The sequence below is a fragment of the Mizuhopecten yessoensis genome, unplaced genomic scaffold, assembly GCF_002113885.1.
Source record: "Mizuhopecten yessoensis strain PY_sf001 unplaced genomic scaffold, ASM211388v2 scaffold716349, whole genome shotgun sequence".
In the NCBI taxonomy this organism is placed as follows: domain Eukaryota; kingdom Metazoa; phylum Mollusca; class Bivalvia; order Pectinida; family Pectinidae; genus Mizuhopecten; species Mizuhopecten yessoensis.
The window spans coordinates 1,166,986-1,180,891 of record NW_018480072.1 but is presented as its reverse complement, the minus strand read 5'-3'; the positions used below and the strand labels follow the sequence as shown (position 1 = coordinate 1,180,891).

Below are 13,906 nucleotides of genomic sequence, written 5' to 3'. Positions count from 1 at the left end.
TTCGAGGTTATACTCATTTCTAAGTCTTGACCATTGCTTGCGTGTTAGGATTTCGTTGCTTATTCTTGAGGAACTTTCTATAAGGTATACATGGAATGCTTATTTGTTATAATTGATTTTATGTAATTAAAACGGTTCAGTTTAGACAATTTTAACCTGAATAGTCTGACTGGATATTTCGTTCACATTTAAATAACGTCTTGTTATCAGCAGTAAGACGGCTTCATATGCCCGGTGTGTAAAGGCAGGCTGTCTTCATTAGTCAAAACGAAATCTCTACTGTAGCACATGGTTCGGTTTTTGCGATAAGGATTTCGGCATCATGATGGTAACACCAAAGCGTATATTGAAAGACTGTACCAGTTTTTGTATCTAAAGTCGAGACGAAAGAGGTGAATTTATTTTAAGCAGTATGAATTTAGACTTATTGCATAGTTCCATGGATAATGAGATTTGGATTATAAACAATTAAGGAGGTATGGACAACAGTGTATCGACGGTGAACCGAATAAGACAAGGATTCATTTCTCAATGTACTTATCAGTGTTGATAAAAACGCAGATTGGAAATACTTCTGTTTAGTATCTACAATTGATAAAGAAAATATCGTATTTGTGGAAAGCTATACGAACAATAAGCATTGATGACGCCATAAGCACATATGCAACACTGACACAGGATTAATATAAAACCGGTGAGCAATTTACTGCATTATATTTAGCTACAGGGAGCTATCTTTTCAACAGGCCGATTGAACTCGGCGACCTTTGCTCGCGCCCTGCACGAGACGGGGTCTCGTGTTACGTCACAGTGGTATAGCGGGGATGAGGATACCAAATGCTTATGGTCTATGTACAGCCTCTCCAGCTCTCAGCTGTTATATATAAACGGTAAACCACATGTGAGACGTAACGTACTCTGGTCAGCGTAGCTTTGACCAGCTAGACGGACACGCGACTTTCCGTATTTACCTTCACAGCTAAAGTATATCCGATATCGTAAAACATATTTGGTAAACAAATAACAGTACCGGCAGAAGCAGTGTATAAGACGCTAACTAGCTAATACCAGTTAACACTAGCTTTACGAACGTTTTAAGTGTTAGGAGGTGGTGAATTAATTCAACAAACCACGTGTTATTTGAGAGAAAACTGTCTGTAGAAAGTTTGTAAGCTGTAACTTTGGTATTTGTGATATCTTTCAATATTTGTTATTAATTTTAAATCAACTGAAAGGATTACACCTCTATACATTTAACTTACGAAGTACATGCACACGTGTAACACGAAACACGTGTAGTTCTGTCTAGTGAGATGTGAGAAGGTCCTGTTACATATACACGCAGTCTGGGGGCTTCTAGAATAATTAGACGACCGTTTCTAACAGACCGACTCCTAGATCTACGAGGGATGATAAGTCCGTTCTACTCGACTGTCAGATAGAGATAGACACATCGGAAAAACATCAACCTCGGAATGTTGTGTTGATTACTGTTAGAATGTATTCCCCTTCTTCGGGCCCCTGAAACGAAATGCAGAAAAGAAAGCTTAGCTTTACGATCGGTTTACTCATATAGGACCAACTACGTCACGCACGGCCCGTATAAGGGTACCCATTTACTCAGAAATTGATGACGTAGTACACATTACAAGTGCACTCGTTTGGAAACATCGGAGAGGAAATATTCTGGAAAAGACATATGAGAATAAGTGTAAAAGCTTCGAAGAAAAGAGAATAGATGAACCGCCATTTTGGAATTTTGTGAACGTGATCGAGGGCGCTGCCGGGGAAATTTCGAGAGTGAGAAAGAGTGAATTATCGTGCTTGGGGAACTGGCCAGTGTACGTGTTGGATATATTTCACGATGAGTGGAGGAGGAAAGGAGGAAAACTTGGAGGTGATATGTAACGTGTGTGACAATTTTGAATGTCATGTGTTTAAGAAGAATGTGTGTCGAAATTGTTTCCATAGTAAGGAGGAACATGCTGCCAGTAATGGCGACCAGGAAGTGTTACCAAGGAAACAGGACATCAATCAACCATTCGACGACACCGGTAAGTCTAAAGACATGAACTTATTGGGAGATAAGAACAAGCCAAAAAGTGGTACCGGGTTTAGTAAATCAACACCAGACATTTTAAAAAAATCTACAGAAAATTTGAAAGATGAGTCTGATGTTAAAGTAGATTCCAAAAATAAAGGAAAACCACCGGAGACACATTCAAAATCAAAACCTCCCGAGACAGCCCCCAAGTCTAAAGCACCAGGTAAATTAGTGACAGGTGCGTTAAGCGTTAAGGAGAGATTGGAACTAAAACAGAAAGGTAGTACAGGGGCGTCGTCAGATTCTAACAAGAAACCTGCGCAGACAAAGGAGTCAGAGGTCAAAGGTAATGTGTCATCATTGGTGACGTCACAGGGCTCAAAGAAGCAGACGACAGCAGATAATAAAAGCTCTCCTGTAGAAACATCAGACTCCAAACCGGGAGAGAAGTCTGACGCTAACAAGAAACAAGGCCTGACGACAACTAAGGTTTTCACGAACTCCAAGCTAGCGGGGAGTTCCTTACTCTCGCAGGATAAGGGGCTGTTGTCAAACTTAGGGAAAAAACAATCAACAGATAAAAAAGACAGTGGCTCGCTGTCACAGGTGAAAGATAGTAGCTCAGGTGACAAGAATACTTCAAAAATATCAACAAAATCGGAAGAAAGTAGTAGCAAAAAATCATCAGTTACTACATCGAAAGCAGACGACGGTAGTAAAGTTAAGCATTTAACGTCAAAATCTGAGGAATTTAGCAGCAAGACCAAGCAAACTACATCAAAATTCGAGGATAAAAGTAAGGTGACAACTTCGAAAACCGAGGAAATCTCCAATAAATTCAAGCAACTCAGCAGCAAGTCGTTTACTGGCAATAACAAAGAAGGACTAGCGGATACTAAGTTTAATAGCCTAGGTCGAAAGAAGGTGGGAGTTAAGGAGAAGTTACCTAGCGATACGGGTACAGCAGCTGACGATTGCAGCGCAGGTACTATTAAGTCGCCGTCGTCAAAAGAACAGGGCATTTCGCACCGGGCTGCGTTAGGTACAGGCAGCGCAGTATCGACATCCGATAAAAACACAGCGCAACCGATCCCCGGCGTAAACAAATCGGCTACTGGTAGTTTGTCCTCACGCTTTGGAGGGAGTAAATATGGGGCAACTCCGGACAATGCTTCTGGAGCCGTTCAAAATGGAGCGGCGACGAAAGACAAATTGGAGCAACTTTCAACAGAAAAAGCCAAAGTAAATGAAGAATTAGATTTACTGAGGAAAAAATTAAGCGACATGGAGGGGAAATGTCAAAGTCTCGATGAAGAGAATAAACATCTGAGAGAGGGGATGACGGAGAAAGACTTGGAAGGAAGCAAGGTTTTAATGGAAAAACGGGATGTAGAGAATGCGATTAAGGGACTTAAAAGTCAGTTAACATCCATGGAAGTACGATGTGAGAAACTGGAAACGGATAATACCTCACTGCTGGATAAACTGAAGGAACAACATATACAACAACAGCAACATCAGAAAGAAAACATTGAAAATGATGACGTCACAACTGAAATTGCAGACATGGAACAACAGGTTGACGCTTCGGAGGCTATTGTTACGGATCTTAAAGATGAGAACGATGACCTACGTCAAGAAATTCAAGATCTCAAAGTGGAAATGGATGAAATGTATGACAGTTTCCGTGATCAAGAGGCTGAAGAATTCCGAGACCTCCAACGTGAACTGGAAATTACAGCCAAGAATTGCCGTATACTTCAATTTAAATTACGCAAGGCAGAACGTCAGAACGAGAGTGTTGAAGGCGATCGGCTCCAGTATGAGGATAAACTAAGAATGTTACAAAACCAGTTCAAGGACGATGATGCGCGTGCTCATATTCGATCCATTGAACAGGAATTACAAATGGCGAAGGAAGTGTCGGTTCGTTTACACGACGAACTTGACATTATGGAAGACAGAAGGTCAAAGGTCGAGGAGGAAAACTTGCATCTCACTGACATTCTCGAAAAATCGGATAAAAAGCAATTTCGCCTGGAAATGGAAATAGACAAGCTGAAGGATAAAGTAAGTATACATTTTATGTGTGGTGTGTAAAACAATTCAAATAGCATGTCGATGTCGAAAATAGGGCAGGTAAGTTTTTTAATTAGTGTATTGCGTGTATTGTATTTAACACATAGTAAAACCTCTATATAATGCGCATCCCTGGTCGCCCCTGGGTGAGAAATCGTGTCGGGGTGAGAAATTGTGCCGAAACAGCCCCTCGTCTCTTTTTTTCTTTTTGCTAATTTTATTGAAGCACTATAAATGTCTTAACACTGTCTTTATCCAATATGCAGCGAAACCTCTTTACAGTGCCCAGTGAAATGTAAGCGTTATAAGGAGGTTTGTCAATATATCGAGAACGATATATATAGAAAAGTCGATAAAAAAACTGACAAGAAGAAAAAGAGAACCATGGCTGTTTTGACAGTAAAATGAATATAATTGAACGAAGGGCATTATATCGAGTTCTTACCGTGTTTAAAAGAAATCGATACACGTAATACAAAATTAGATGGTCAATGGTACAGTAACAAATAGCGTTCTTGATCAGGCCAAGCAAAACTCATGAATTGTTACAAGTCTTGATATTGTAGTTTAGTGAGTTAAACATAATTCTTGAAAATGTTACACTAGATGATGAACATGCTTACAAACTAAACGTATAAAACTGCAGTGCAACGCAAATATCTACTGTTATTTGGCATTAAAAGTATGACATTGGTGCTTGGTTTAGCAATTAAGTTCACCATACAATTAATGATAATTGGTTTGGTTAGGTTGAGTTTTACCTCCTGAACGACGTGCCAGGTTTTGGTGTTGTAGGAAAACCGGAGTACCCGGAGCAAAACCACCTGCAATAACAGCTAATATTACCATGACATTGAAATAGTAGCTGTATACAAGAATGTCTATGGCCCCATGTGATAATTTATGTGGTCATTTTTATTTGACAAAAGTCCTCAAAATTGTATCAGTCATACAGATGTTTTATTTAACAAAGTTGTAAAGCCTGTATCAACGAAATATTGTATTTTTAAAAGAAAATTGAAAAATCCGGAAATATTTAAAAAATTTATTCACAGCATTTTATTTCTGACTGATCACGACTCTGTCTAGAACCTCGTAATCCCATTGGTTCATACATGTCACGTGGTGAGTAATAACCCGATATCATGTCAGTACCACTGACAAAGCCTTTATATTCAGGCAATTTAAAGTACTAATTTCATATTGCCCTGTACAAACAACAACAAGATACAGCCTTCACTACCCGATTCAGCCATCAATAACCCAATACAACTCTAAAACTCTGATACTACCCCCAACAACCCTATACAGCTCTCTCTAACCTCATACAGCCCTTAAAACCCTCATACAGCCCACACGAAATTCATTAACCACCAACAACACGATGCAGCCCTCAACAACACGATACAGCCCTCGACAACCTGATTAAGCTCTCAACAACCCGATACAACACGATACAGCCCTCGACAACCTGATTAAGCTCTCAACAACCCGATACAACACGATACAGCCCTCAACAACACGATACAGCCCTCAATAACCTGATACAACACTCACTTACCCGATACAGCTCTTATCAACCCGATACAGCCCTCAACAACCCGATACAGCCCTTATCAACCCGATACAGCCATCAACAACCCGATACAGCCCTTATCAACCCGATACAGCCCTCAACAACCCGATACAACACTCACTAACCCGATACAGCCCTTATCAACCCGACACAGCCCTCAACAACCCGATACAGCCCTCAACAACCCAATACAGCCCTCGCTAACCCGAAACAACCCGAAGTTGTCCTTGACAACCCGATACAGCCTTTCAACCAGGTGTAATTTCCATTCTCACATCAGACATTGTAATAGGATATTTAGTCTGCAAAGTAAGAGAAATGGCCGTAAAACCAGAAATGAAGCTTAATATCTGTGTGGCCTCGCTATATTCGACTTGGTGATGTTTAATTCACTTCAGACATACGTACGTATCTCGTGTGTAACAGAAGGTCTCTCATCATATATATTTTTGAGAGTTTAGAGAAATACCGTTAATCATCTCTCTTGATTTAGAGACTAAATATCATATTTCTCTGCCAAAGGTTGTGTATAATATCTTAATATGTTGTAGGCGTGATTGAATGATAGCTAGTTATCTTAATAAAAGCTGATCTTATCACAAACACACAGGTGATTGCGCCTTTAAAATTTTGTAATAAATACAGTATGCCAAAAATAAATTACACTGTATCCTACAACTGTTTCGTCCTTCTAGGACTTATCAGTGTTGCTAGGGTTCAAATAGTTGGAATAAAAATATATGTTTTTGCAAAACCATGTATGCGTATGTATATACAGACTGATATATGTTCCATTAACGTACGTGTGTATACAAGTATACAACACACACAATTAACTATGTACCTGTATGTATGCACGTGTACAAAACATGAATATCACACACGTGTAAAAATGTACATTTCAGTATAGTTCTGCTACCAATAGCCCTCCACCACTGGGTCAAGGGTTCGAAACCTACGTCGTGTAGTCGCCAGGTACTGTTTTTTCTCCGGGAACTCCGGCTTTCCTCCATCACCAAAATGACCATAGGTGTGTATAAGACGTAAAACACAAACAAATCAAACCAAAACTTCACTATGAATGCAAACTGAATACCACAAATCTAATGAAGCGCAATAACACTTCATTTTCAGTTGACATTATCTCAGAATGTCATATTTATCAAATTTCAGCTCCTAGTACAAATAAGTTTACATATCATGTATACCTGTTTAATCAATAAAACAGCCATATCTTCCGAAAGGGTAAGGATCAGTGGTATCCAAGGTTACACTTATGACGTCATAATAATAATGACGTCAATACGTGAGCAATTGCATTCATATCTAACGTGAATGCCATCTGGATTCGGTGGTTTTAAATAATGGCAATAGAAATAACACTGAGAATTATAAGGAAAGCCATGCGTACAGTAAAAGTGGACATCCTCACAGCGTAAAAATTCTTGCGTTTTTGGAGCTTGGTGAATAACCGCGAAATTATCCACACCCGAACACTTATTTATAGATTATAGATATATAAAATATGTATAGATTTCAGAATGATTGCCATGGCGAAATATTTTCTACATTGCGATCTTTTTCAAGAGTCACAACGTTAACATTTCCACCAGCGATCATTTCCATTTTACAGATATATATAGGCCAGGACCGAAAGTACTTTTTACTTATCCGTTTGTGTAAGTACAATATAGCTGTAAATACAACGCACCATGCAATATGGCGGTTATGTTCAGAGGGCTAAGGACACTAGCATGCATGTACATACGTGCTGTGCGCGTTTTTATGGTGTAGCATTTCGCTAGATAGCAGTGCATCCCGAACATATGGTTATAGTTACGGATGTATGTAATGAAACGATCACATCTAAATATATCACACATGTGGATTGAGTCGGTGATACGTCTCCTGGTGCAACACAGGGGCCTGAACATTTATATAAAGCACTGTTGATAATATTTATTACTACATCTGGGATGTTTCTTATAGTGCTCCTGTGCAAAACACAGAGACACAGGGACCAGAAGCACTTTTGATAATATTTGTTGCTGTGTGTTTCTCGAGTCTTTTGTAGACTAGCCCCCGTCTCCAGAATGATTAAACAGAAACAAACCTAATAAGTTTGATCATTTGGATGTCTGATCTAAGTTTCAATCTAGTGTGAGATAAGCTAGTAGAAAAAGAAAATTGGAAACTCATTACAAAAATGTAAGCGCTGGTAGCAAGTTAAGTGTTCTGGTGCACGAACACAGGGACTAGAAAAAAAGTGAACTTTAGATAATATTTATGATTGTATGTGTGTCGTAGTACAAAGGTATATACACACAGAGACCGGACGAGTTATATAAATAGGCAAAACAAATAACATGTATATGTGTTCATCTGCTGTCTCAGATTGAACGTGTGCATTGCGCAAATGGATATATTTCACGAGGGTTTAGCCCGAGTGAGATACAATGTACAATCTGAGACGTCCAATGAACGCATACATGTATGTGTAGTGTTATATACCTGTACATTTCTTTCATATGCAAAGTGTATTTTCTACAAAACTTCGCTCATCATTACTCTGTATTAATGTTAAAATTGTTTCCCAAAAAACATGAACCAAACAAAACGGCGCATAAAACGATGTTTGAGGACAAATAAATGACGTAACGTTACTATAGCGCAAAATGGCTCTCAATTATTCGGAACACATTCTTGTTTTGATATTTCGATTTCATCAGTGGATAACAACCGCAGAACACTAGAGAGTTCCACAATGGGTTTTCGTGCATACAGTAACCTCCCCTTGGTTTTGCGTTGGCTTGTGTAGCACAATGGGGCAAATGCATTTCTTTTCATCGTGTTAGCTCAGTTACTTGTAGTTAAATTGACAGTATAACAATCTGATGTCTGTGGTTCGAATCTTCGTCTAAGCCCCTTGTAGAACGATGCTGTTGATATTTGCTTTTATTTCATCTTAAAATAAAGGTCCCCCAAGGTGTAGTAAGTTTTCAAAAATGAATAAATCAGTTTCCATAGTGAAGGTTTTTGGCAGTGGTACGTGGATTCATTAAGGAATTTTCGGTAAACGAGGTGGCAAATGAAAGGAAAAGCATTATATCGAGTGACAGAAATCAATTATAAATGCGAAATATTTGTTCGTTTATAAAATCAACTTTCGAAAGTTCTATAAACACGTAAATACCATATAAATGCAATGCACATATGATGGATTATTCTCGCAAATCGAAGTTCTTGATCAGCCTTATGGAGTACAGATACAAAAATAATTCTTTGGGGAAGTTAAGATGTTTTCTCCAAATCAATTCAGTATCATAAAATAGTATGCCCTATTTGTTTACCTTGTCTATTCGACCTACATATTAACCTCATCAGCAGTCAGATCTGAAATTTTGGACACGCTTTTGGCATTTCTTCAAGGCAACCTCCCTCACGTTGGAACGGGGAGATGTTGGCGTATTCGCCTTGATCCTCCCTTCACCGCACGCGCCAACTCTGGCTCAGTGTCAGTACCACTTTCAGATATATTATAGTTCATTTAAACGGGTCTTTTCCGGTTTTAAAATATAATGAAAGTATGTTTATTCAAGATAATTTCGTCCGAATTGATTACGGAAATAGCCTTTTTACCCTACTTCCAGTTCTGATGATCGGGTTTCGGTCGACCGAACTAACAAGGTTCCACTGTACACTTTTGATTCTAGACTAACAAGGTTCCCCTGTACACTTTTCATTCTTGACTGACCTAGACCTGGTTCCCATGTACACTTCTCATTACGGACTAACCAAGTCCCATGTACACTTCTCATTCTAGACCAACCAGGTTCCCATGTACACTTCTCATTCTAGACCAACCAGGTTCCCAATTACACTTCTCATTCTATACCAACCAGGTTCCCATGTACTCTTCTCATTCTAGACTAACCAAGTTCCCATGTAAACTTCTCATTCTAGACCAACCAGGTTCCCCTGTACACTTCTCATTCTAGACCAACCAGGTTCCCATGTACACTTTTCATTATAGACTAACCAGGTTCCCCTGTACACTTTTCATTCTAGACCAACCAGGTTCCCATGTACACTTCTCATTCTAGACCAACCAGGTTCACCTGTACACTTCTCATTCTAGACCAACCAGGTTCCCATGTACACTTATCATTCTAGACCAACCAGGTTCCCATGTACACTTCTCCATACGGACTAATCAGGTTCCCGTGTAAACTTTTCATTCTGGACTAACGAATTTAACAATCTATACTTGGCCAGATATTTTATCAATTAATAGTCTAAGAATTATTATGTCTCATATATGAATTTAAATCAAGATTTTGTGACTTTTATTGGTGAATAGGGTTTAATTTTGTATTTATTTTAACGATATACATCTTCCCTGAAACCAATGAAACACGTTTAATCCCCTCATTCCTGTAGAAATCCAACTGCAGAAACACTCGTGAAGTTACAATTAAAACTTTTTATTTAGAGCATGTTGCACCTCGGATAAGTATCATTTAATAGACGTAATAAAATGCTCATGCCTCGGACGATATCGGGGATTTACATATGTCGTACTCATCCATAGCGAGAAATGCGAATTCCGAACGGCTTGCCTCGGAGCTTTACACTGTACGTACACTGTAATATTACTCATGACCACGCCCACTGTACAGTCAAATCTTTCCGAACTCCACAAATCCTGTATATTTTATAACGTTACTAAGGAAATAAAGATGTTTAAAAGTAATTTGTCGTTGAAAAAGTCAATATTGGTAAATGTATTCAAGAAACCAAGGTGTTGTTCTCATTGCTGTGTACCTTGTTTTCTCATTGCTGTATACCTTGTTTTCTCATTGCTGTAAACCTTTTTGTTCTCAAAGCTGTGTACCTTGTTTTCTCATTGCCGTATAAACAAAAATTCTCATTGCTGTGTACCTTGTTTTCTCATTGCTGTAAACCTTGTTTTCTCATTGCTGTGTACCTTGTTTTCTCATTGCTGTATACCTTGTTTTCTCATTGCTGTATACCTTTTTGATCACAAAGCTGTGTACCTTGTTTTCTCATTGCCGTATAAACAAAAATTCTCATTGCTGTGTACCTTGTTTTCTCATTGCTGTAAACCATGTTTTCTCATTGCTGTGTACCTGGTTTTCTCATTGCTGTATACCTTGTTTTTTCATTGCTGTATACCTTTTTGTTCTCATTGCCGTATACCTTGTTTCCTCATTGCTGTGTACCTTGTTTTCTCATTGCTGTAAACCTTGTTTCCTCATTGCTGTAAACCTTGTTTTCTCATTGCCGTAAACCTTGTTTTCTCATTGCTGTATACCTTGTTTTCTCATTGCTGTAAACCTTGTTTTCTCATTGCTGTATACCTTGTTATCTCATTGCTGTAAACCTTGTTTTCTCATTGCTGTATACCTTGTTTTCTCATTGCTGTATACTTTTTTGTTCTCATTGCTGTGTACCTTGTTTTCTCATTGCTGTATACCTATTTGTTCTCATTGCTGTATACCTTGTTTTCTCATTGCTGTATACCTTGTTTACTAATTGCTGTATACCTTGTATCCCTATTGCTGTATACCTTGTTTTTTCATTGCTGTGCACTTGTTTTTTCATTGCTGTATCTGTTTTTCTCGTTGCTGTCCACCTTCTATGTCGTTTCTGTATATTGTTTTGTAAGTCGCTGTAGATGTGCTTTTGTCAATACTGTATACCTGTTTTTCAGGTTGTTGTATATTTAGATTTTACTCCTGTGGCTGTATACCTCTTTTTCTCTTCTTACTGGCGTATAAATAGCGGATCTAGATTTTTTTCTCGAGGCTGCATACATATCGAGATTTTTTTCTTGTGGTTGTGGTTGTACATACATTGTACTAAACCGTATAAATAGCGGATCTAGATTTTTTTTCTCGAGGCTGCATACATATCGAGAGTTTTTTCTTGTGGTTGTGGTTGTACATACATTATACTAAACCGTAAAAATAGCGGATCTAGATTTTTTTCTCGAGGCTGCATACATATCGAGAGTTTTTTCTTGTGGTTGTACATACATTGTACTAAACCGTATAAATAGCGGATCGAGAGTTCTTTCTCGAGGCTGCAAATATATCGCGAGTTTTTCTTATGATTGTACATGCATTGTACTAAACTGTATAAATAGTGGATCGAGAGGTTTTTTTTCTCGATGCTGCATACATATCGAGAGTGTTTTTCTCGAGGCTGCATACATATCGAGAGTTTTTCTTATGATTGTACATGCATTGTACTAAACTGTATAAAAAGTGGATCGAGAGGTTTTTTTTCTCGAGGCTGCATACATATCGATATTTTTGATTCTCAAGGCTGAATACATATCGAGAGTGTTTTTCTCGAGGCTGCATACATATCGATATTTTTGATTCTCAAGGCTGAATACATATCGAGAGTGTTTTTCTCGAGGCTGCATACATATCGAGTGTTTTTCTCGAGGCTGCATACATATCGAGTGTTTTTCTCGAGGCTGCATACATATCGAGAGTGTTTTACTCGAGGCTGCATACTTATCGAGAGTGTTTTCTTGTGGTTGTACAAACATTGTACTAAACAGTATAAATAGCGAATCTAGAGTATTTTTTCTCGAGGCTGCATACTTATCGAAAGTTCTTTTGTGGTTGTACATACATTGTACTAAATTGTATAAATAGCGGACCTTAGTTTTTTTCTCGAGACTGCATACCTATTTTTCTCGTTACTTTTTTTCTCTTCTTCCTGACGTATAAATAACGGATCTAGGGTTTTTCTCGAGACTGTATTTATGATTTTCTTGTGGTTCTACATAATTCATTCTATAAATAACGGACCTAGATTTGTTTTCCATGACTGCATATTTACAGTGTATACACAGTAGATTGATAATCAAAGTATACAGTAGATATACGCAAACTGTGATGTCGATATGTATGTAAGTACATGTATTGGTAGCTACCACGCAGACGTAACAAAAAGCCATTCGCTTCGTTACTTTCATACAGTATACTGCAGACAAAGTTATTATAAAACTGTCTAGTTTTAACTAACACATTAAGGTAATTAATCAAATCCATTGGCTAGGTTATATGATCTTAAATTGAAATCCCGAAAATCGGGACAAAATGATTTTAGAATTTGGAGGATATTAAAAGATCCGTCGTACGGAATATATATGTAATGTTACACTACAGAAAGCTAACTATACTTTTCTTTCTATGAATTCACGTGTAAACATATATCACGTGCATCTAGAACAGATGCCAAACACATGCTCGCACACTGAGTGGTCTTGGTGCAGTTCCAACGTGTTCCCATGGCGGAAGGTCGTCCAAATATGTAGCCAACGGACCTATATGAGTATCTGTATATCTATCTACCAATTTCATCTTGGACGGTTTAGATAAAAATCTGGATTCCACAGTCCAGTTTAGAGTGTTCTGTATATATATGAAACATAGTACAAAACTCATATTTGTCTACGAATTTCGTTGTTTTTGGGTTATGTTTTATAAATTCCTTATTTTCCTATCATCAGTAACATCAAAAAAAGATTTTGGTAGTTCAGTTATATGCACTCTACAAGAAATATGGGTAACATTTTGGTATCATTTAATCATGATTTATAAAAACACTACAATAAGTTTGATTTATATAAACACTGCAGTAAGTTTGATTTATATAAACACTGCAGTAAGTTTGATTTATAAAAACACTACAATAAGTTTGATTTATATAAACACTGCATTAAGTTTGATTTATATAAACACTGCAGTAAGTTTTATGTATATCAACACAATGAATAAGTTTTATTTATATCAACACTGCAATAAGTTTGATTTATATAAACACTGCAGTAAGTTTTATGTATATCAACACTGCAATAAGTTTGATTTATATAAACACTGCAATAAGTTTTATTTATATCAACACTGCAATAAGTTTTATGTGTACCAACACAATGAATAAGTCTTATATATATAAACATTGCAATAAGTTTGATTTATAAAAATACTGCAACAAGTTTATAAACACTATATTGATTATAAATGATATTGTATATTATTTATACATGTATAAACATGACAATTAGTATTTTTTAATGAAATCACTGCAATTTTGATATATATATAATTCACAAACAAAATTAATCATATAAACACTGCAATAAGTTTAATATATAGAGAATCAAC

General features: G+C 37.5%; 1 protein-coding gene across 3 annotated transcripts in view; it reads left to right on the top strand.

Annotated features, from left to right (window-relative positions):
- The first annotated feature begins 1,219 nt into the window (after positions 1 to 1,219).
- Positions 1,220 to 13,906, top strand: part of LOC110443497 (golgin subfamily A member 4-like) — a 154,914-nt gene continuing 142,227 nt past the window's right edge. For 2 of the 3 annotated variants that reach the window (XM_021487736.1, XM_021487735.1), the window contains exon 1: positions 1,220 to 4,114. In XM_021487736.1, the coding sequence (XP_021343411.1) occupies positions 1,865 to 4,114 (2,250 nt within the window). In that variant the 5' untranslated portion in view covers positions 1,220 to 1,864. The remainder of the gene's footprint in view (positions 4,115 to 13,906) is intronic. The other variant, XM_021487737.1, reaches the window with a different exon arrangement.